The sequence below is a fragment of the Aspergillus pseudonomiae genome (assembly GCF_009193645.1).
Source record: "Aspergillus pseudonomiae strain CBS 119388 unplaced genomic scaffold BDV37scaffold_24, whole genome shotgun sequence".
Lineage (NCBI taxonomy): Eukaryota > Fungi > Ascomycota > Eurotiomycetes > Eurotiales > Aspergillaceae > Aspergillus > Aspergillus pseudonomiae.
This window is the reverse complement of record NW_022476016.1, coordinates 280,382-299,710: the sequence shown is the minus strand read 5'-3', so window position 1 is coordinate 299,710 and position 19,329 is coordinate 280,382. Positions and strand designations below refer to the sequence as shown.

General features: G+C 49.7%; 5 protein-coding genes across 5 annotated transcripts; 3 read left to right on the top strand and 2 right to left on the bottom strand.

Annotated features, from left to right (window-relative positions):
• Window positions 1-843: 843 nt before the first annotated feature.
• On the bottom strand, window positions 844-1,351 carry BDV37DRAFT_282012 (uncharacterized protein; the record flags this gene model as incomplete). The annotated part of the gene is made up of 3 exons (XM_032086939.1): window positions 844-915; window positions 1,009-1,178; window positions 1,255-1,351. 3 exons carry the CDS (start codon window positions 1,349-1,351, stop codon window positions 844-846), a joined length of 339 nt encoding a protein of 112 aa, XP_031942661.1.
• A 1,247-nt stretch (window positions 1,352-2,598) lies between these two features.
• Window positions 2,599-3,180, top strand: BDV37DRAFT_282011 (uncharacterized protein; the record flags this gene model as incomplete). The annotated part of the gene is made up of 1 exon (XM_032086938.1): window positions 2,599-3,180. One exon carries the CDS (start codon window positions 2,599-2,601, stop codon window positions 3,178-3,180), a length of 582 nt encoding a protein of 193 aa, XP_031942660.1.
• A 758-nt stretch (window positions 3,181-3,938) lies between these two features.
• BDV37DRAFT_245630 (formin-mediated actin nucleation enhancer) lies at window positions 3,939-8,188 on the bottom strand. The gene has a single exon (XM_032081668.1). The coding sequence runs from the start codon at window positions 7,598-7,600 to the stop codon at window positions 4,649-4,651; it is 2,952 nt and encodes a 983-aa protein (XP_031942659.1). The 5' UTR covers window positions 7,601-8,188; the 3' UTR covers window positions 3,939-4,648.
• Window positions 8,189-10,024: 1,836 nt separating this feature from the next.
• Window positions 10,025-14,334, top strand: BDV37DRAFT_95984 (putative PAB1 binding protein (Pbp1)). Its single transcript, XM_032091499.1, has 5 exons — window positions 10,025-10,672; window positions 10,992-11,178; window positions 11,232-11,505; window positions 11,570-13,915; window positions 13,967-14,334. The coding sequence occupies exons 1-5, from the start codon at window positions 10,509-10,511 to the stop codon at window positions 14,173-14,175; spliced, it is 3,180 nt and encodes a 1,059-aa protein (XP_031942658.1). The 5' UTR covers window positions 10,025-10,508; the 3' UTR covers window positions 14,176-14,334.
• Window positions 14,335-16,375: 2,041 nt separating this feature from the next.
• On the top strand, window positions 16,376-19,214 carry BDV37DRAFT_270814 (COPI-interacting protein CEX1; the record flags this gene model as incomplete). Its single annotated transcript, XM_032084618.1, has 9 exons — window positions 16,376-16,498; window positions 16,580-16,717; window positions 16,803-16,913; window positions 16,970-17,116; window positions 17,173-17,546; window positions 17,616-17,910; window positions 17,970-18,173; window positions 18,224-18,396; window positions 18,449-19,214. 9 exons carry the CDS (start codon window positions 16,376-16,378, stop codon window positions 19,212-19,214), a joined length of 2,331 nt encoding a protein of 776 aa, XP_031942657.1.
• Window positions 19,215-19,329: the final 115 nt, after the last annotated feature.

Genomic DNA, 19,329 nt, shown 5'->3' with positions numbered 1-19,329 from the left:
TAACACGAGTACTCAGCGCTTCCATACTTTTGGACATCGTAATCCGCCCACCCTCCATGTAACCTTAGGCGAGGTCAGTCCATTCATTCGTAAATTGACCCCAACATGAGAGCACCAGACTCAAGCCTAGGCATAGTTTCTTATCAATTTCGGCCGCTGAAAGTCAACTGATGGGCTCGGATGCTCCGACGCTCTTGGCAGCATATCGTTCAATTGCCAAGCAGTCCGCTCATGAACAGTCTTGGCACCATTTGCTTCGAAGGCTTGTATGGCCAATTAAAGCTCTATAGAAAGGAACGTGGGCTCGGATCGAACTCATGAGTAGCGCTAACAGTCCAGCTCCAGATTCTTGGCATCCGCCATGGTATACGACAGTGCTGCGACATGACTTGACTTCCGCTCGAAGTACCCTTGACAATTACTGCAACCTAGCAGCCCTGGTTCCAGAAAGGATCGTGAAGGGCGTAGCCGTACCCTATCCAGGCCCGAGATTTGCCTTAGTATTCCTTTCGGTGTGGCAGCCACAGACCATAGTTAGGTACTCCAAGACTCGCTTTGGACCAGTCTTCTTGCAGCAGTCCAGCATGCTTCGTGCCTCCAAATCATTTCCTTTCTTGGCAGTTTGTCTTCTGCTCATAGAATCACCATATGGAAGCCACCGCTGCAGCTGCCTGACACTAGAGCCAACTAAGATACCAAAGTAGAGGCATAGCGAAGAGAAACTGACTAGAATAAGCATAGTACTATTGCTAGAAGCAGAAATTCTCCGACCAACCAGTCCGTCATCAATATCGTCGACAAACTCCAAACTATGACAACCATCTCATTTACCCCTCTCTTAGTTTATGATCGATGCTCACTTAACTTGGTCTGTAAGTGCTGGATATATTCCACTGCGGTTTCGATGAGCTCCACCTGTGAGAGGGCGAGCCATTATCTCATGTCAGCCAACAATATTCTAAAACAGAGTTCAAGGAAACATCCAGCTCGTTTCCGATGGTGACTTACCTTAGTGCACAGTCCCCTTTTTCGCCCGCCGTCCACGCCACTTGCGCTAAGTACATGGGCCATCTGATCGAAGGCAATCTTTAGCCGATCCCGCTGGTTCTTCTGGGAGAGGGCATGCTTTCGGCGCTTGAAGTCAGAGTGGCTATTAGGGATTTTGATCAAAAAGCGTCCTAAAGACAATTCCTATTAGTCACGTCAAGATAATTACCCGAGTTGGAAACCATCCGGGCAAGCATGTCCACTGACCATCTTTTGGACGAAGTTCAAGGTACTTCTGTGGCGGACTTGAGGGTGGACGTTGTGCTGCCGCATTGGGAGCACGTGAAGAAGTGGACTGAGGCATGACTTTTCTTTGGGGTTGCTGTCTGATAGATTGGCAGCTAACTGTATAGCATTGCTCTCTGGCTTGCGGGGCCACGCATGGCTTATATATATGCTCGGACTAAGTGTAATGAGTTCATCCCTGGCCTTCGTTGCGGCTTATGCTCCATTTCCAAGACTTTAACACCGTTTATTTCAACGGGGTACAGCACATTCTCTTGGGCCGTTAGTCTGGACTTCAGCCAATACCCTATAGCTTTTAATAGTGATTGCAACCTTTCTCAATCCAGTAGAATTCTGAGTAACTCCATTCTAAAGGTACACGGCCCATGTGCAGCATCGTGTGACTCGAGATTTCTGCCTAAACCAGCAGTATGCCTCAACTCCATCCCCCTTCACTAATCGTATATATGCCGATATTCAGAGAAGTGTAACTGGAATATACTGCGTAATCATACCTCCAGACACCCCTCTAGTCTGTGATTGACTTCAGCGTATATTTGTTTCCTTTTTTCCTTTCAGTTTCGCAGATTATGGGTCGCCTCTTTTACAGTTGAAAGACTTCTGTATCAATCATATCTTCCAGCTTGGCATATTTCGTTATCGAGTTATCACCTCTATGTATATATTGAGTTTCTTCTAAGCATATTTATAGGCGGTCAAACATGGACTACGTCAAATCTTCCTAATTTCTTTGGACCAAAGCAGTCGTGCACTTTGTGAAGCAAAATAGATGTATAGTAGAATACTTACTGCAGTAGTATCATTTATTTTCATAGTACACGAGCTAGTACACTCCACTAATCTAACAAAAGGCATGGAGTGACGATCTTCAGCCCTGACATTGACCCACTGTGGGGTCTCTCCATATGCCAACCCTAACTCAACCTGATGGACATGCTATCCTTTTGTATCTATAAGTGGTTATGGTACAGTCCCATACCACTCAATGCTCTGTCTAGATGCATACACTCGTAGGGTACGCTATGGTTGTTTCCTACCGAGGCTCTCTACAGTTTTAGCTAACCGTATATAGTACGTAGAGATGTCATCATCTTAAAGTAATACCATACCTCAAGGCATCAACGAGTCAACGATGACCATGACTATGTCCCAATATCGTCATTTGACTCACCGTTACCTTCTCCTTGATCTTTGCCACCTCGACTGCATCCACCTCTACCCAGCCACCTGACTCGACTTCATCATCCAGACACTACAGCAATACAACACACCATATCTTCCTTCGTGGACACTGCCTCATTCAAGATGAACTCCAAACCCGACTTCCCAATAATCGGATGCCGATCCCACATTGGCTACCTCCCCACAGCGCAGTCCGTATACTCAAACTCCCTACCAACACCTCGCAACTGGACTCCACCGTCGTCGGTGATGCAGTTTGATCCAAGCTCCCACAAACAGCCCAGCACAGCCTCAGACTCGCATACCGTTACCCCAGCGCCTAAGACCCAGCCCACAGAGCCAACCAACTACGCAGACCTCCTCCAGCTGTACCTGAAGATCAAAACAGACGTCTCGTCCAAGTTCACCCTCCCCAAACAGGAGGAGACCACCGCGCCGTGGGTCTTCCAGGCTCTGACGCTGCTGGACCATGCAGAGAACGCGGCTGAGGCTCATCTGGAGCTCGTAGAGGCTCTAGAGGGCGAGATCCGGGTTTTGCGGGATCTGCGCGATAGGATGAAGCAGTCTGCGGCCTACAACACGGCGGTTGCGTCGGCGAAGAATTTGATAGACGTTCACCGGCATGATGAGGAGGGCGTGAGGATCGTGCAGGAGAGGGTCAAGGCCCTGGAGAGGTTCAGTATGGATGCGGACGTGTTGTGGTAGTGGCTTTGTTGGAATGCTTTGGGACTGTGGCTCTATGCGTTTATGTGGGGGTGTGTGTGTGTGTGTGTGTGTGTGTGTGTCCTTTGGCTGTTCCTGTTGGTGCTTGGTTATTGCAAGGGCTATTGGGTGATGGGTTTTGAATCTTGATCAGATGTATTATGGGGTGTTCAATGTAAAGGAGGGAATTTGCTTCGCTGTTTTTTAATCTCTGAGAGAGAAACCATGATCCAGAAGACATCACCTACCATCAGTAATCCGCTTTTGATGTCCGATCATCCGTTCTCGTAGCATAGTCGTTTTGGTTCTATGATGGGTAGGTGAATATCACTACAACTACAGAGGGCTATATCACCCGCACTGGTATTCTCGGGGATCCTTTCTAGACTTTATAGGTGTCCAGAATCATCCGGTTACCACCAGAAACAGACCACACTCATCTAGTTCTAAAGAGAGAAAGATAAATATATGTACTGTGAGCTATGCGCGCTTAGCAAACTGGCAGCTTCTTGAATTTAGACATATAGTAGGTACTCAGAGTGGGAGGTTTTATCACGGTCATGAATTCAACTCATTTACTATTGGCATGCTATATTCTACTACTCATTCGGATGGCGTTTGATCCTGACAATGTCTGTAGTCTATCTAGTGATCTGTTTCGCAATAAGTACTAGGCTTAGGACGTAATGCCGTGAACGAGCCTATATATAAAGTGAGCCAACCCTGTCTACATAGTCTTGTATAATACTTGTCAAGGATCTTTCTCGCTTATCATACTATATATAATATTGTGCGAATCTATAAAAAACAACATACAAGAGAATACAGAAAGCGCTCATTAGCATCATCGACCTAACCCTAAATCTCCCATTCATAGCTAGTAGAAATAACATGACTGGAAAACATAGCGTAAACAAATGGAATAACTTGTCCAGACGTCTTGTAACCCTCTACAGCCCCAAAATTGAAGTATGAAAACGTTGATCCTACTAATCAGGTCTCGCATTTAATATACCAACTAAACATGGGTCGCATCGAAGTCAACATAGGTACAGATATGAAAACAAGGGATATATGCTTCGACGCCCCCAATGTATCATCACAATGGTCATAAACAGGCCACAATAGCGGCAGGGTATCCTCAGCAATTCGAATCAGTAACGGCTATAGCACACCACACATAGTAGTCTCTTCCGGACCTGGCACACGCAAGAGCAGAAGTGAATACTTTGCGAGGCGGGACCATGCCGTATAACGGAGAAATATGGAAAGGGGAAAGGGAAACGGATAAAAAAAGAAAGAACAAGTGAAAGGAAAAGTAAACAAAGGAAAGGGGTGTGTTCACGAAAGCATCCAAGGCTCAAAGGAAATCGACATAGCGAGGGACAAACAACGAATGCAGTAGTAATATCAACAATAAAAGGGAAAGAATGATAATGTGTCCGCGTGAAGTCGCGAACTGTATCGCGATTCATGAAGTCTCAGGCTGAGTCGGTTTGTCTTCATCATTCTTCGCCGACTCGCTCTCCTCCTTCTTGCTCTCAGTTTCCTCTGCTTCTTCAGAGATAGGTTCCTTCCCCTTAAGGGACGATGTTTCGTTTTCATCTCCGGTTTCTGATGCTCCATCCTCGGCCTCTGCTTCAGCACCATCTGTTGTGTTCGATTCTGGCTGAGAAGCTTGCTCGGCTTGTGCAGCTGCAGCTTCCGCCTCTGCTTTCTCCATCTCTGCTGCTCGAGCTTGTTGTCTCTCCCACACCTCCTTGCGGATGCGATCATCCTTGGCCCGACGAAGTCTTTCGGTCTCTTCCACACCACCACTCTTTTTCAGCTTACCCTCCTCCACAAATGCTCCTAGCTCCTTCTGGAAGAGACCGATCCGGCGATTCTCTAATTCTTTCTGCCGTGCTTTCTCTGCTCTTTCAATCGCCTCAAGGCGTGATTCGTGGTTCGGTTGCAGCGCACGAACTTCGCCTAGGACGCTGTCTTTCGCCTTCATGGGATCCACTGCGGGGTCGATGACCACATTACGAGAAGTGTTTCGTAGGGTGACTCCGTTAGTGGGATTGTTCTGCATTGCTTGTTCTTTGGTAGCCTGCTCAACAAGAGCGAATGTCTGGGCGGCCTTTTCCACATCATCCTGTAGGTCGGCCGCAAGGTCTTCTTGCATAGTGAGCTGATCACGTTCCTCGCATACAAGTTGTAGCTCTTTCTCCCAAATCTTGGTCCAGATCGGTTTCTCCCGCTTGAGGAATTCCTGCATCTTTTTAATCTCCTTCGTAACTGCACTGATATCCTTGCCCACACTCTCCAGTTGGCGTGGCAGCGGCCGAACCCCGCGAGTCACCACATCTTTGCGCAGATCCTCCACCAGATCCTGAAGGTCATCAACACGTGCCACAAGGCGTTCGGATTCTTCACCAAGCTCCTTCTTTCCCGAATTGACGCGTGCGCGTCCTGCATCACCTTCAAAAGTAGGCAGAGATACTTCCGTGGCAGCAGATTTCACACCGCTGGCCTTGGTGCGGATCGCGTTCATCGAGCTTGCGATATCCGACTGGAAGTTGGAGTAAGTTTGTCGCAGCACAGCAATATCACGCCTGAGGCTTTGAAGTTCTGCAAGCTGGCTGTCGCTGCCTGCAATTGGACTCTTTGAAGGTCCCCCAGAGCTTGCACTTGAAACAGATACCGGGGGTGCTGCGGCAAGACGCGCCATTTCCTTGGCCGCTTCAAGCTGGCGGTCAGACACCCGCTGCATCACACTCTCTTGGCCGTTCAAAGCGTCCTTGACGCCTTCAATCAACCGGCGGACGCCACCAAATTCATCATCAAAATGCTTCTTCACCTCGTCAAGGATGTCGACATTTAACACGAGGACGGACCGGTCCTTCACGTCGTTCAAATCCTCCAGCTCGTGGCGGACACCCGAGACGGTATCCTGGATATAGATCTCTGGCAAGTCAGCTCCATTATTGTGAGTGTTCCAGGCAAATTTCTCAATAAAAGCCAGCTGGAGCCTTCCAATTGTCAGACCAGTAAAGCCTTCTGGAAGAACATATTTCTTGATCTTGCTTTTGTACTGTAGGAACAGGGTGAGCTCCTTCCCAGGAGATGGCTGTTCGGCAGTAAATTGAGTGCTCTGGGGAGGGGTGGAAACAGACGGTGGCTGTCGACGTTCTGATTTGGGTGTCGTGGGAGAGGCAACAGCGTCGGATGTGCTCTCCTTGGCTGGCTGAAATGCCTCGGCAAGGGAGGGCTCCTCCTGAGGACGAGGTAGATCGATTGTTTCGGTATCTGGCCGTTTTTGAACTTTGTCTTGAGGGGTAGGAAAGTCTGTTGCAGAGACAGACGTCGAAGCCTCAGCCCGAGACTTACTACGTTCTTCTTCAATGCTCGGAACATTCGGAGGTGCCTGCGCCGGTGCAGTTTTGGTAGTAGTGGTCTCCTGCAAGCGGTTCGTCGATCGCTGTCGGCCGTGGGCGTATGATCCTCGTAGACGAACAGCATTTAACGATTCACGAACATCGCGGCCACGATTTGGCAGAGGAGAGTGCTGGGTCGGTAGAACAGGGACACCACTGGAAGATGTCCCCAGGTGCTTTTGTATCTGATACGCGGAGAACCTTCGGGAGGCGCGCCTCTCAAGCTCACCACTTCTCTGCAGCGCACCAATGGCATCGTCTTGCTTGGGAGGCGGTGGCGGCGGAGTAGGATATTCAGACGGATTAACCGATGACGCGGGTGCTTTGGGAGTAGAATCGCTTTCAGGTTGGGAGGACTGAGAGAGGATATTCTGTGCTTCTCGTCGCGATGCTTCTCGTTCTGAGAAGCTTCCCCCTCGCGTGTCAGCCGGCGCTGGTGACATTCGAGACGTACCAGACGGGTCTTCCACAGAGCCATTACTTCCATAACGACGACCGGTTCGTTTCGGTGATGACACGGTAGAAACAGTTTCCTCGTACGCCTGGTTCATAGCCGCCTGTCCACTCGTCACACTTCCAGCGCTTGCCTGCCGGCCAGGTACCGAACGACTTTCCTCTCGCTGTTGCCGCGAACGTAAGCGGGCCTGCTTCTTCTTGAGCCCGTGAAGAAGGTTGATGATGATGTCACGGATGCGCGGCAGATAGCGGTCGAGGCTCTGCGGGGAAGCATCCTGGCTAAGGGTGTCTTCAAGAATTGTTCGGAGAAGATCTGGCACCGGGCCCAAGTCGGAGGTGTCGACCCCGATCGCATTGAATGCGCGACAGGCAAGGTTGAACTCATAACCTAGCCGCACGTAGACGTCAGATACCTCGTTCTCCGAAGTTTGTTTCCGGGACCATTGTGTCAGTGTTTCTAATAGTTGCTTCGTGGCTACCAAGAGATGCGTGACGCTCTTTTCAATTTGTGAGATCTGCTTATCGGGCTGTGGCGGGCAAATAGACATGTATTAGCCGGGATAGTTGTGGGTACAACGTGGGTGACAGCAAGGGTAAAGGGTTGTGGTGTGAACTATTGAATGCACAACTTACCACAGAGCTTCTGGATTGTGATCGCCCGGAGCTGGATGAACTGCGTGGCGCGGAGGACTGTGAAGTCATGGCGGATTCAATACTGCTTCCGGAGCCCGAGGAAAAATGCTGGGCTGACGGACTGCGCTGAGAGCGAGACGAAACGCTAGAGGCAGACTGCATATGTGAACGTGTATGCGCGCGTGCGTATATGTGGGAGGTCGGAGGGTTTCCTTTTTATGAGGGTAAATTGGATGGCGGGTAAACGGGAGAGGGACACAGCAGATGCAGGGAGTAAGGGCCCGGTCGTAGTAGGGAAGGGGCCAAGCTGACAGACTGTCTCGGAAAGTGTGAGGGTGGTGTAAGGGAGCGAGAGACGAAACAGAACCAAAAAACAAGTGGGGAGAGACAAAAGAAGGGAAAAAAAATTCGGGCGAAAGCGAATCTTGCAAGAGGAAAGGGTCCCTCGCTGAGAAACACACCCACACACACGTATCCCAGCCTCTTTTTGGTGTTGATTGGGGGTTCGACGATAAATGAACTGATTGATCGGCTGTCTTCTGGTTTAGTCTCCTTGGGCTGCAGTTGGTCCAAGTCAGTTGGCCCCATGCCTAAGGCACCCCTTGTCAGCTGTTCCACCACCAGCCTCCCGCTTTCCCTCTTCCGGCGATCTCCCTCGCACCCTCGAGGTATAAAAGATGTGCCTCGGTAGGATATTCATTGACAAATATTGACTGGACTACCATTCTGACTGAGAGGTTGATGTCCGTCTGCAAAGAGAATCTCCTACATTCCCCTATATATTACGTAGTACCATACCTGCTGTTCTTCCTACTTGAACCCTATCGTTGTCCGACTCTGGAAAACTGGTGCCAAGAATGGGACCCACTCTCTAGGCGAATGCTATTTTTGTGAAGATCCGAGACAACCCATCGAGGGAATGTAGAGTATACTCCTAGTACTCTTCCAAACACTGAGGATATTTTTTCTCTTCTACAGAGACACTCTGAGTGGGAAAGCGTATTATCTAAAATTGACAGGTCCTGACTCTACGGAATGAATATTAAACTCTCTATCTGCGTTCATAGTATTGTCATGGTTAGTCAATAGACTGGACTATCGTCGTGCGGATAAGCGGAGATAAACCCAATCAATGGCCAGCGTCAACCTTATGGATCTTAATGAGACGGGATCGTTATGAGGCTGTCGGACTTTGTAAGGTAAAGTTTGTTAGATCTTTACTCGTATTGCAAAACAACGGCCAAGTAACCAATGTAGCAGAAGCAGAGGTCATGTGCAGTCTGACTGAATATATCTACTGTGTAGTCGTACTGGACAGACTTCTAAAGCGTAAGCATACGCAAGGTCAGTCTTTCAAACCTTTTAAATAGTACTATATGCAGTGTAGTTACTCCACTATAAGTAATCGTGCAATGTAATGGGCCTTGTCTGCGGGAAGCAGCCCCCAGCTTGAGTAAATAAAGAATTGATGCCTTTACTCCGAATTTTTGGCTATCGAGCACCGGAACATTGTATCCAGGTGTGTTACAACTCTGGGAATGTAAGGTTGTTGCAGACCTGTATGGGTCAGGTAACAACGTATTTAAACCTACGCTTAGGCAATACTCAGCATAGCGGACGGACTGAATGTGTGGGTTCTTGCAAAAATATGCTGGCCGGACAAGGAACAGAAGAAACAAAGGGAGAATAGATCGTGAAGATCAGGGGTTTATTTGACACAGTAACATGGCATTGTCGGTAGACATCGTTGGTATGGAGTACTAGAGGATTAATTCATGGTGCTATCAGAGTGGGCCAGAAGAAGTGGATTCTGACAGACTACCACGCAGGAGTACTCCATTCAGATTGGGCAGACACAATGGTAGAAGTGCGTTGGAGTAGGGAAAGTGGAACACGCACTACACACAATCATTAAAGTACACAGTGGTAATTCCAGAAGTCCATTCAGTCAGTCAGTCCCATTCATGATTTGATGCAGTCAGAAAGGAAAAACCCCAGATAATAATAATCAAGACTGAAGAAGAGCACAAGATTGAATACTAAATATTCTCATAAACGGGAAAGTAACTATCAGAGTGAAAAATAACAATAATAATAATACATAAATAGTATACCAGGTAGTATGTTTATTGTAATCATGATCCCAAGAGAAGGGAATATACCTGGGCATAACTCCGTACAAGGTGTGTATTGATGAAACAAATAACGTTAATTACCTACCTTACCTTAAGATTTCCCATCAAATCGAGGAGGTCCCCACTTTCGCTGCCAAACTGCCCAATGGAACCATGGGAAGGGACTCTTTTCCCTCCACCAAAACCTCACCTCACCTCCCGCCTTAACACTTTACTGTTCCTACTAATGTCTGGACACCTCCACGGACACTAAACCGTGACGATTTCTCCTCCTCCTCTTGTCCTCCCTCTCCTCCACTGCCGTCGCCTCTCTTCCGTTGGCCCTGGCTGATGTGCTTTGTTTCTATTGTTCTTTTTTATTATTCTTATTCTCAATCACCAGTTTGTGGTTCGGGATTCCACCCCATCTTCATTTTCTCCTTCTCCCCCTCATTTGGACCATTTTCTTCCCAAGCTTCTTTATTTACCTCTTTGCTCCCTTGATTATTGTGGTCCCGTGACCAATTTCTTTTCTTGCGATCTTTTTATTGCTTCCCCTCTAACATTCTCCCCCGCCTCTCTTCGTCCCCCCGACAAGGTCGTTCTCTGTTCGCGCAGGCGGTGTGTGTGTGTGTCTATCTTTCTACGGCTTTACGTCGTGCGAAGTTCCACGGCGTGAGCTTCATTCGATTTTTGACCACCACCCCAAATGGCTTCTGTCAACTCCTTGCCGGCTGCCAATAGTGCATCCGGCAATACTGTCAATGCGTCTTCACAGAACTCGGGTTCAAGGCCCTCATTGAGATCCAGCGCTAACTCTAAGGCGGATGGGGGTCGCCGTCAGACAGGCAGTCCGCTAGATGGAGGTCAGAGGTATGTTGTATTGTATAGTTGCATTGTCCGATTATTTCGTGTCCAAGCCAATCCATCGGTCTTTGGTTTCTGTTACTCTTGTTTCACCGCTTTATCACCATGCGAGAGCGCCGTTGAGCGTCTCCTTACCCATCCTGGTCTTTTTCCAACTCGCACAATTACCACTCGACAAATGACTTTTGCTTCTGCGCCCTATTTTTCTCTTCTATATTCATGTTACCGATGGCTGTGCTTGTCACGGCACGGAGACAAAAGCATTTGGATTTAATGTCTTTGGCAGCTTCGTCTTGTGATACATTGACTAACGATTCTTCTCCAGGCGCAGTAACTCCCAGAAGGCATGGACCCAAGGCACGAACCCGATTACTCAGAGGTCTTCGTATTCGCAACAGAACGGAAATATGGCTCAGAAACAGAATGCTGCCCCTAAGCCAACATCGAAAGAGTCGAACACACCAGATAATCATGCCCATGACCGTCTTGTTTTCTTGGTCACCAGCTTTATTGTAAGCTCATCCACCCTCAATCCCACACAGGACGGAGCACTTATACTTCTTAGGGTTTGGCCGCTACCATCACCACGAAAAATGGCGAGAAGTACACCGGAATATTCTCTTCGTCCTCCCTTGAGCCCAGCGACTCATCCTTTGTCCTGAAGATGGTACAGCGCCCAACAAAGCAAGAGCAAAACCGGGCGAATGGCGTAAGCGATGCTACAAGTCCGTTCCTCGGATCTGCACCGGATCACAGTATGTCGTTCGATATAAAGGATGTGGTGGAAATATCCGTCCCCAACGTTTCTACATCCGATGTTACAGCGAAAGGAGCCAATGGTAAAGCTTGTCCACATTTACTTTCTTCACCTGATAATGTTTCTTGGTCGCTAACGCTCTCTAGGTGCCTCTACGGGCTTTCGAACCGATGTCGACATTTCTGGTAACTTGGCGATGCGCGAGCGAACCTTGAAGCGCTGGGAACCATCAGCAGAGACCGAGGTGGATTTGTCCCTGGAAACTGCGAAAACTCCAGCCGGCTGGGATCAGTTCGAGGCCAACGCACGGTTGTTTGGAGCCACTAGTAGTTATGACGAGAATCTCTACACTACCCGGATCGACCGTTCCGATCCGACTTACAAGCAGAAGGAAGCAGAAGCCGCTCGTATTGCACGTGAAATCGAGAACACCGACGTTGACAATGCGCATATGAGGGAAGAACGAGGGTTAACTGTTCCAGGAGATGGCGGTGACGAGGAAGACAAATACAGTGGTGTCCGACGTGACGAGAGAAACTTCCCACCCCTTGTCTCTGGGCAGCCAAACAAATATACACCGCCGGCTCGTCGGGCTGCCGCTCAAGCTGCCGCAACCCCAAGTTCCTCCGCCAGCACTGTGAAACAGGTACCCAAGGACACAACGCCTTCTACAGCACCACCACCTAAAGATAGCACCACACCGCAACCGGCACCTTCGGCTACAGCTGCCAGCGCTGCTCCTGACGCAGACAAGTCTGCCTCGGCGAAGCCTCCATCAGTCACCAGCGCTGTACCGAAACGGCCTGGTACAGAAAATGCTACGGCCAATGTAGAAGCTGAAGTGCTAGATCACTTCCGTCAGTTCGCCAACAGCGAGAAACAGAAAATGCAGGAACGCCGCCGTAACCAGGCGTCCTATGATCGCACGATCAAACTCAATGAACTGATGAAATTTTCGAAGAACTTCAAGCTCGCCACGCCAGTCCCCAAGGATCTGGTACCTATCCTCGCCAAGGACCCTCATAAGCAGGAAGAAATCATCCAGCGAGCTCAGCTGCAGGCTGAGGAGAAAACATCAACCAAGACCTCTCCGACGCCTTCTGAGCAGAAACAAACACCTCGTGCCCCTGTCTCGGCTCGCCCTGACAGCGGAACAACGCCAGCGGCGACACCGTCCGATCGCCCGGCCTATCCTCGTGGTCGCCAGGTGTATCCTCCTACCGGTCCGCACGCAGGTTCTGGTGCGCGAACCCAGCACCAGGCAATGAACCCACCTCGTCAAACCACTGGAATGCTCGGGCACCGCCTGGCCGATAATCTTCAGCAGCGGAAAGGCGCAGCAATGGGGACCGTTCCTGCGCCTTTGCCTATTCAAGACGGCCGCTTACCTCCAACTGGCCCCGCTGGCGACCAGTCCGGCGTAACCAGCCCAAGCAAAGTGCAAACGCCAACGTCTTCTGCATCCACAAAGTTCAATGTGAGAGCCCTGGAGTTCAAGCCCAACCCAGCCGCAAGCACATTCACTCCAGGTGCTTCATCCAACACACCACCTTTTGTCGGAGGTCGTTCTGTTTCTCGTGCTACTAGCCCATCTGCATTCTTCGGTGCTAAGAAGCCACGGCCCGTCACCGAGCGCCCGTCTCTCAAGAACCAGTTCAACCCTATCAAACGAATGAAGAAGGAGAGCGCGGAGCAGACCGAGAAGGATTATACTTTCAACGGAGGAATTCCGCCAGCATATAAAACCCTTCCCACCTGGGACGTGGCTCCTGGCAATGAAGAGAAGACCTATCTGCAGATGTTCAAGCCTCCTGTTGCTGTTCCAGCCATCTCTCCCCAGAACCGCTCAGCATCTAATCCCCAGGCGCCTCATCAACCCCACATGCCCTTCCAGTTCCCCCAAACAACACCCGGTATGCCTCCTGTTTCTGGTCCCCCACATGGGCCTCATCTGCATCCCCAGCACCACGCATCTGGTCCACCTCACTTTGATGACCCTCACCGGATGCAAATGTCAGCGTCAACTTCTCAGGTCTTCCCCTCTCCGAGACTTCAACATGGGTATCCTTCTCCCATGGCCCCGCATGCACAGCTAGCATTCGGACAGCCTATGCCACAATTCTACGTCAATCAAGGTGGCCCTCAACCTGGTCATATGAGGCCCTACCCGGGTGCTCCTCAGTTCATGAACCCGCAGGCCAACATGGGTGCCCCCATGATGGTCCAACAACCTTCCAGCGGTCCTTACATGGGTGTCCCTCAGGGTATGGCCCCTTACACACCTCAGATGCAGATGTATTCCCCGAACCCGGGCCACGCCTACCCGCAGCATGCGCCCCCTCAGCCGCACAGCGGCTTTCCGAGCCCCAGCCGCGGCGCCCCGATGATGATGCACCAAAACTCCCAACAGGGCCAGCCGCCACAGCCAGTCATGTTCATGTCGCCGGGGCAGCATGGACAGCCTGTCTATGCAGCTCAGCAGCCAGGTCACAGTATGTTGCAACCAATGAAGCGACCCACTGCCGATTGCTGACCGTTCCCAGTGCCTCCCGTTCGGGGTAACTATCCACAACAGCAGCCGCCCTTCCAATCTAGCCCGCATCAGGTGCATCACTATCCCCCTCATCAGCATCGTACCCCGAGCAGTGGCTATAACCAGATACCCCAAATGCCACCCCAGATACCTGCTCAGGCACCACCGGCCGCAGCGTCGGCTCCTCAGCCAGCAGACGCTGCAGATGAGGTGAAATGAATCCGCATTATGGATAGTGGGCGAGACACCATATCCTCCCTAGCTGAGCAATCTAAGGATATAACTATTACACCTCGTGAATAGGCGTACCAGCTACGCTTGCGTGTGCACATAGCATTCGTTCAGCGTTGACAACCTCACTATCTCGCAACACCCAAGCCCTCAATATGTTTCTGCAAGACCTCTCTCTACCTTGGATTTTTGCTCTCACGCTACCCTTTTTGCATCCAGAGCGTACAATACTTCTGGTGAGCAGGTACTGTCATTTGTACTGGTGAGTATTCTCGGTATCTTTCCGGTATACGTTAGATTGTATAGAACTTGTACTGATGAACCAAGGCGATTACGTGTCATGTATCAACTACGTTCAGCGGGTAAGGTATATGATAGGCTTGAGGATGTATATGCTGAAATATGAGATGATCCACTTGTCGACAGTTGCAGGTCTTGATGGACTTGTGACAACGTCTACCTCGCCACCACCTATATTATACGTCTTGGGAAAATCTCCGGAGCAGCCGCGAGATGAGCTCAGCCAATATTACATCACATGCCCGTGCGAAACACATCGCTGGAATCGGTATATGCCAACCATGTTTGGGGAATTTTTTATTTGTCATATTTATCTTGCTTTTTTCGTTTCCATTTTCTATTTATTTCTCGTATTTTGCACTGCATGTAGCGAGGGGTTGTGCAGGAAGCTCAAGATGTGCATGGAGATGTGCCAGTCAATAACTGTGTTTGCTTCTCATAGCTTCCGTGCCAGAGGGTACCAACATGGCACTCTACATGCTCTGTTGTTGTGTTTGACTTGTTGCAGCCTAAGTGCTGAAACGGCACGAGAGGTGCAGGCTATGCATGGATGAATGATAATCAGTGATTAAACGGAAGGTCGGGAATGATAATCCATGAATACCATGTCCTAGTCCATGTAAAACTGAGGTTTCGGATGTGTAGCTGTTGCTGCTGTCAAATAATGGATGATAGAAGTCTATTGCACCAGGTTCAAGTTAGTAACGAAGCCTCAGAAAAGAGTGTGTAGTGAACTGGGGCACGGATGGTAAATCTCCTCAGGTCTTTTCAGTTTATATTTGGTCATCATCCAACCAAGACAGCGTCACAACCGCGGTACTTTCGCCTCATCCAGCTCAAAGGCAAGGAGCCCATCATACGACCACAACTTCCACACCGCCATACCGTAGCCAAAGCCATGCCTCATTTTCGATCGAATCCCCCACCGCATCTCCTCCGTTCCCATCAGCAGTTACTCCCACGAAAACCCAAGCATCCACCCCCACTTGTTTGCCGCAGCCATTAGTTTCTGAATTCCTCATGGAGACAAAGCGGACCAGAAACCCCAAATTGCGGCTTGCGAACTATCCTCTTTGCTGTACACACGTCTTTCCAGGGTATGCAATGCCGTGAGTCTTGCGACTATGACCATTTGCCTTTTACCGAAGCATGTGCCTGCATCTGATTGATGGGGAGCAAAGAGGATGAATGATAAGATCTTCTCGAGAATGACGTACGGCTGGCTGACAATGTGGGAGGGATTTTGTGTTCGTCTGATGGCACACCTTGACGGCGAATAAGGAGTCCCTTCGGCTGGTGCACAACGTCCCTCTTGGTTTTGCGGTCTGACCTTTTACCAGTGGATCATCACTGGAGATTTGGTGGGCTGCGAAAGGGGAAGATAGAAAGCTCACTCACTTATTTTGTGGTGCGGTGACATTAGTTTTCTAAAGCTATTGTAGGTTAGTTCGTGTGAAGAGTTAGTGTCGTGACGATCTGCCTGGTACTTTGATTCATTTTTGCACTATTTCGGCGGGTGGTAACGTTGACGCGCATGGTAGAATAGAATCGGAGAAAAAGGAGATGGAGCAACAGCTGTGATGATATTCGAAAGCTAGATGCCACTAAACCGCATTGGGGGTGGGGTACCGCTGGCCTACGCCAAGCCTAAGGCCATCATTTAGTTGTGATTAGTTTCCGTGATTCAATGCCACTGACAATCCCCTTGTAAGCAGCGCAGGCTGTTGGATCGGGGCCAAGTTGCTTTTACCAGGAATTCGTCAACGGTACAGCCAATTCAGAAGCAATCGAGTGGTTTCCACCATACTCGCTCTTCTCTAAACTCCAACTTCCGCCGGGCTATTGTCGTCAGAAGTCGGAGTAATCCGCGGCCGAGAAACGAACAACTATGGATTTCCTCAAATCCGCCGTCGCATCTGCAATCGCGAAAGGAAGCTCCTTCCCCTACTCGCTCGGTGACAGAGTCGATATTTCTGATTCGATATGGACGCTTCATAATGCTACGAAACGGGTATGAAAGCTAGGAAGCTGTTGCCGGTTTATTGGATGTGATCGCGGGGCTAATGAGGCGCTACCTGAGTTGGATGCATAGGATGACGGCTCGGCATGCAGTGTTTTCACATTCGATATTGCTTCTAATAAGTCTCGTCTACCCCTGGCGAAGAACGCGGTGCGGAAATCACGAACGTTACGACATCCTGGTGTTATTAAAGTCTTGGATACTATCGAGGTACTGGATCGTTTGGTGGTTTTAGATGCTGGGTGATGTCCTGGGTCACCCAGCCGTGGACGCGCATCTTACTTACGATGTATAGACAGAAGCCAGCCTTTATATTATCACCGAGAGAGTCGTCCCCCTATCGTGGCATGTGAAGCGGAGGAGTTTGAGTGAGGAGACCTCTAAATGGGGACTGCATACAGTGGCGGTACGTGGCTGAATGGGTGACCGGGCTTGGGCATATCTAACTAGATTTGTTTACAGTCCACACTTAAGTTCATAAATGAAGATGCTTCGTCTGTCCACGGAGTCGTGAGAGCTTCGTCAGTATTCACTAGTGAAAGTGGCGAGTGGAAGCTAGGGGGTTTCGATGTGTTAAGTTCAATGAATGATGAACATGCAATTATATACGTTAGTCTCCCCTTGACAGAGTCGATCAGACGGGGATGTGGGCTAACGACCGACAGACATATGCCAGTCTTGTACCGGACGCAGCTCGGTATACACCTCCAGAGGTTGTCAAAGGCGGATGGGATACTATCAAGCGCCACCCACTAACGGCTGTCGATGCCTATGGACTTGGCATCCTAATCTATGAAGTCTTCAATGGTGGCTTCATGGGAGGAGACCAGGTGGGCAGAACAACGAATATCCCACCAACTATGCAAGCAAGCTACAAGCGTCTTTGCACGGCGAACCCCAAGCTGCGACTCAGTCCGGGACACTTTGTGGAACAGGGAAAGAAGCATGGCGGCTTCTTCCAGACACCGTTGATCAGGTTGACAGACGATATAGAGAGCCTGGGCCTCAAGAATGATGCCGAGCGGGAAGAGTTCATCAAGTAGGTTACTCCTCACATTCCCTTTGCTGACAAGTATATTATAAAGGTTCAAAGTACTGATTGTCTTAGTGAGCTTGATGGACTTACCGAGGACTTCCCCGAAGAATTCTTCAAAATGAAAGTGCTTCCAGAGCTGTTGAAATCTGTTGAATTCGGTGGAGGTGGTCCCAAGGTTCTAGGTGCCATAATCAAGATTGGGTCCAAATTATCATCAGAGGAATTCAATTCAAGACTGACACCTGTCATTGTGCGCCTGTTTGCCAATCCTGACCGAGCGCTACGGGTTTGTCTGTTGGACCATTTACCATTGATGATTGACAATCTTCCACAAAAGATTGTAAATGACAAAATCTTCCCGCAGATGGTTCGTTGTGTTATTGAGTCCTCGTTTTCTTCCATTACTGACAATTGGTTTCCATTCAGACTTCTGGGTTCACTGACATTGCACCCGTTGTTCGAGAACAAACCGTTAAAGCCGTCCTGGCGGTCATTGACAAATTGAGTGATCGGACTATCAATGGAGACCTGTTGAAATTCCTGGCTCGGACTGCAAATGACGAGCAACCAGGGATTCGTACAAACACTACTATATGCTTAGGGAAAATCGCGAAAAACTTAGGACAAAGCGTATGCCGCACCACGCCCCTGAAACAAGCCAATGCTAACCGCGGGTATAGTCCAGATCCAAGGTTCTTATTGCTGCATTTTCAAGATCGCTACGCGATCCGTTTGTACATGCCCGTAATGCGGGCTTGTTGTCGTTGGCTGCCACTATGGAATTCTTTACCGAGGAGGATTGCGCCACGAAAGTTCTTCCCGCCATATGCCCTTCTCTCCTTGACAAGGAAAAGTAAGGGGTTCTTTGTCTCGCCGCTATCTCTATGCTTCTAACATGCGAATAGGATGATCCGGGATCAGGCGAACAAGACACTCGACGTTTATCTCCAACGGATACGTAAATTCGGCAGCACTATGCCGGAAACTGTGCTGTCTCCTTCCACCAGCTCAGACGCTCCCAAGGACGATGCTCGTATTGGAACGTCCAATGATAAGTCCTGGGCAGGCTGGGCGATCTCCTCATTTACAAACAAGCTTACCGCGGCGAATGGTGTGATTGAGCCATCTGCGAATGGCGCTAAGCCGGTCGAAGCCGAGCCAGCCCGCTCCGCATCCGTGCCACGTCCGTCGAAGCCGTCGCCCTCGGCGCAGCTTGATTTGCCAAAGGTGGCTCCACGCCCTGCAGCACAGCCCCTAGGCCACCGCTCAATGTCAGAGCAGGTCGTTCCGATCACCAATGAAGTCGATGAACCGGATGACGTGTACGACGCATGGGGTGCCATGGACGATGAAGACGGGGAGAAGGCAGATGATTTATTCAGCCCTGCCGCAACCACAGTTTCCTCCACTGTGTCTGCACCGGCGTCCAAGCCTGCCCCTGTGCCCTACGACGATGGAGGCGAGCCGGACTTCGCCGGTTGGCTTGCGGCACAGTCCAAGGCAAAGAAAACTCTACCCAAGGGCTTGAGCAAGACTACTTCCGCGGCATCCTCGGCTCGGAGCGCCAGTCGCAATAGTACGACTAAGCCCAAGACGGTGGCTCCAGTCAAAAAGATTGAAACCAAACCCAAAGAGGAGGACCTAGACGATTGGGGGGATGCTTGGGATTGAGTTTCTTTCTTTTTGTTTCTCTATTTTTCTCTCTAGAACTCAAAGTACGGGGTTTTGGTAAAATCGCAACGGGCGTTAGAATTTAGATACCATGCACATATAATTGACTGATGAA

Bases quoted from the DNA above. Each gene is read 5' to 3' on its own strand.
- BDV37DRAFT_245630 (XM_032081668.1), bottom strand. From the start codon at position 7,600: ATGTCTATTTGCCCGCCACAGCCCGATAAGCAGATCTCACAAATTGAA.
- BDV37DRAFT_95984 (XM_032091499.1), top strand. From the start codon at position 10,509: ATGGCTTCTGTCAACTCCTTGCCGGCTGCCAATAGTGCATCCGGCAAT. The intron at 10,673-10,991 runs GTATGTTGTATT...ATTCTTCTCCAG, and splicing joins CCGCTAGATGGAGGTCAGAG to GCGCAGTAACTCCCAGAAGG. The intron at 13,916-13,966 runs GTATGTTGCAAC...GACCGTTCCCAG, and splicing joins AGCTCAGCAGCCAGGTCACA to TGCCTCCCGTTCGGGGTAAC.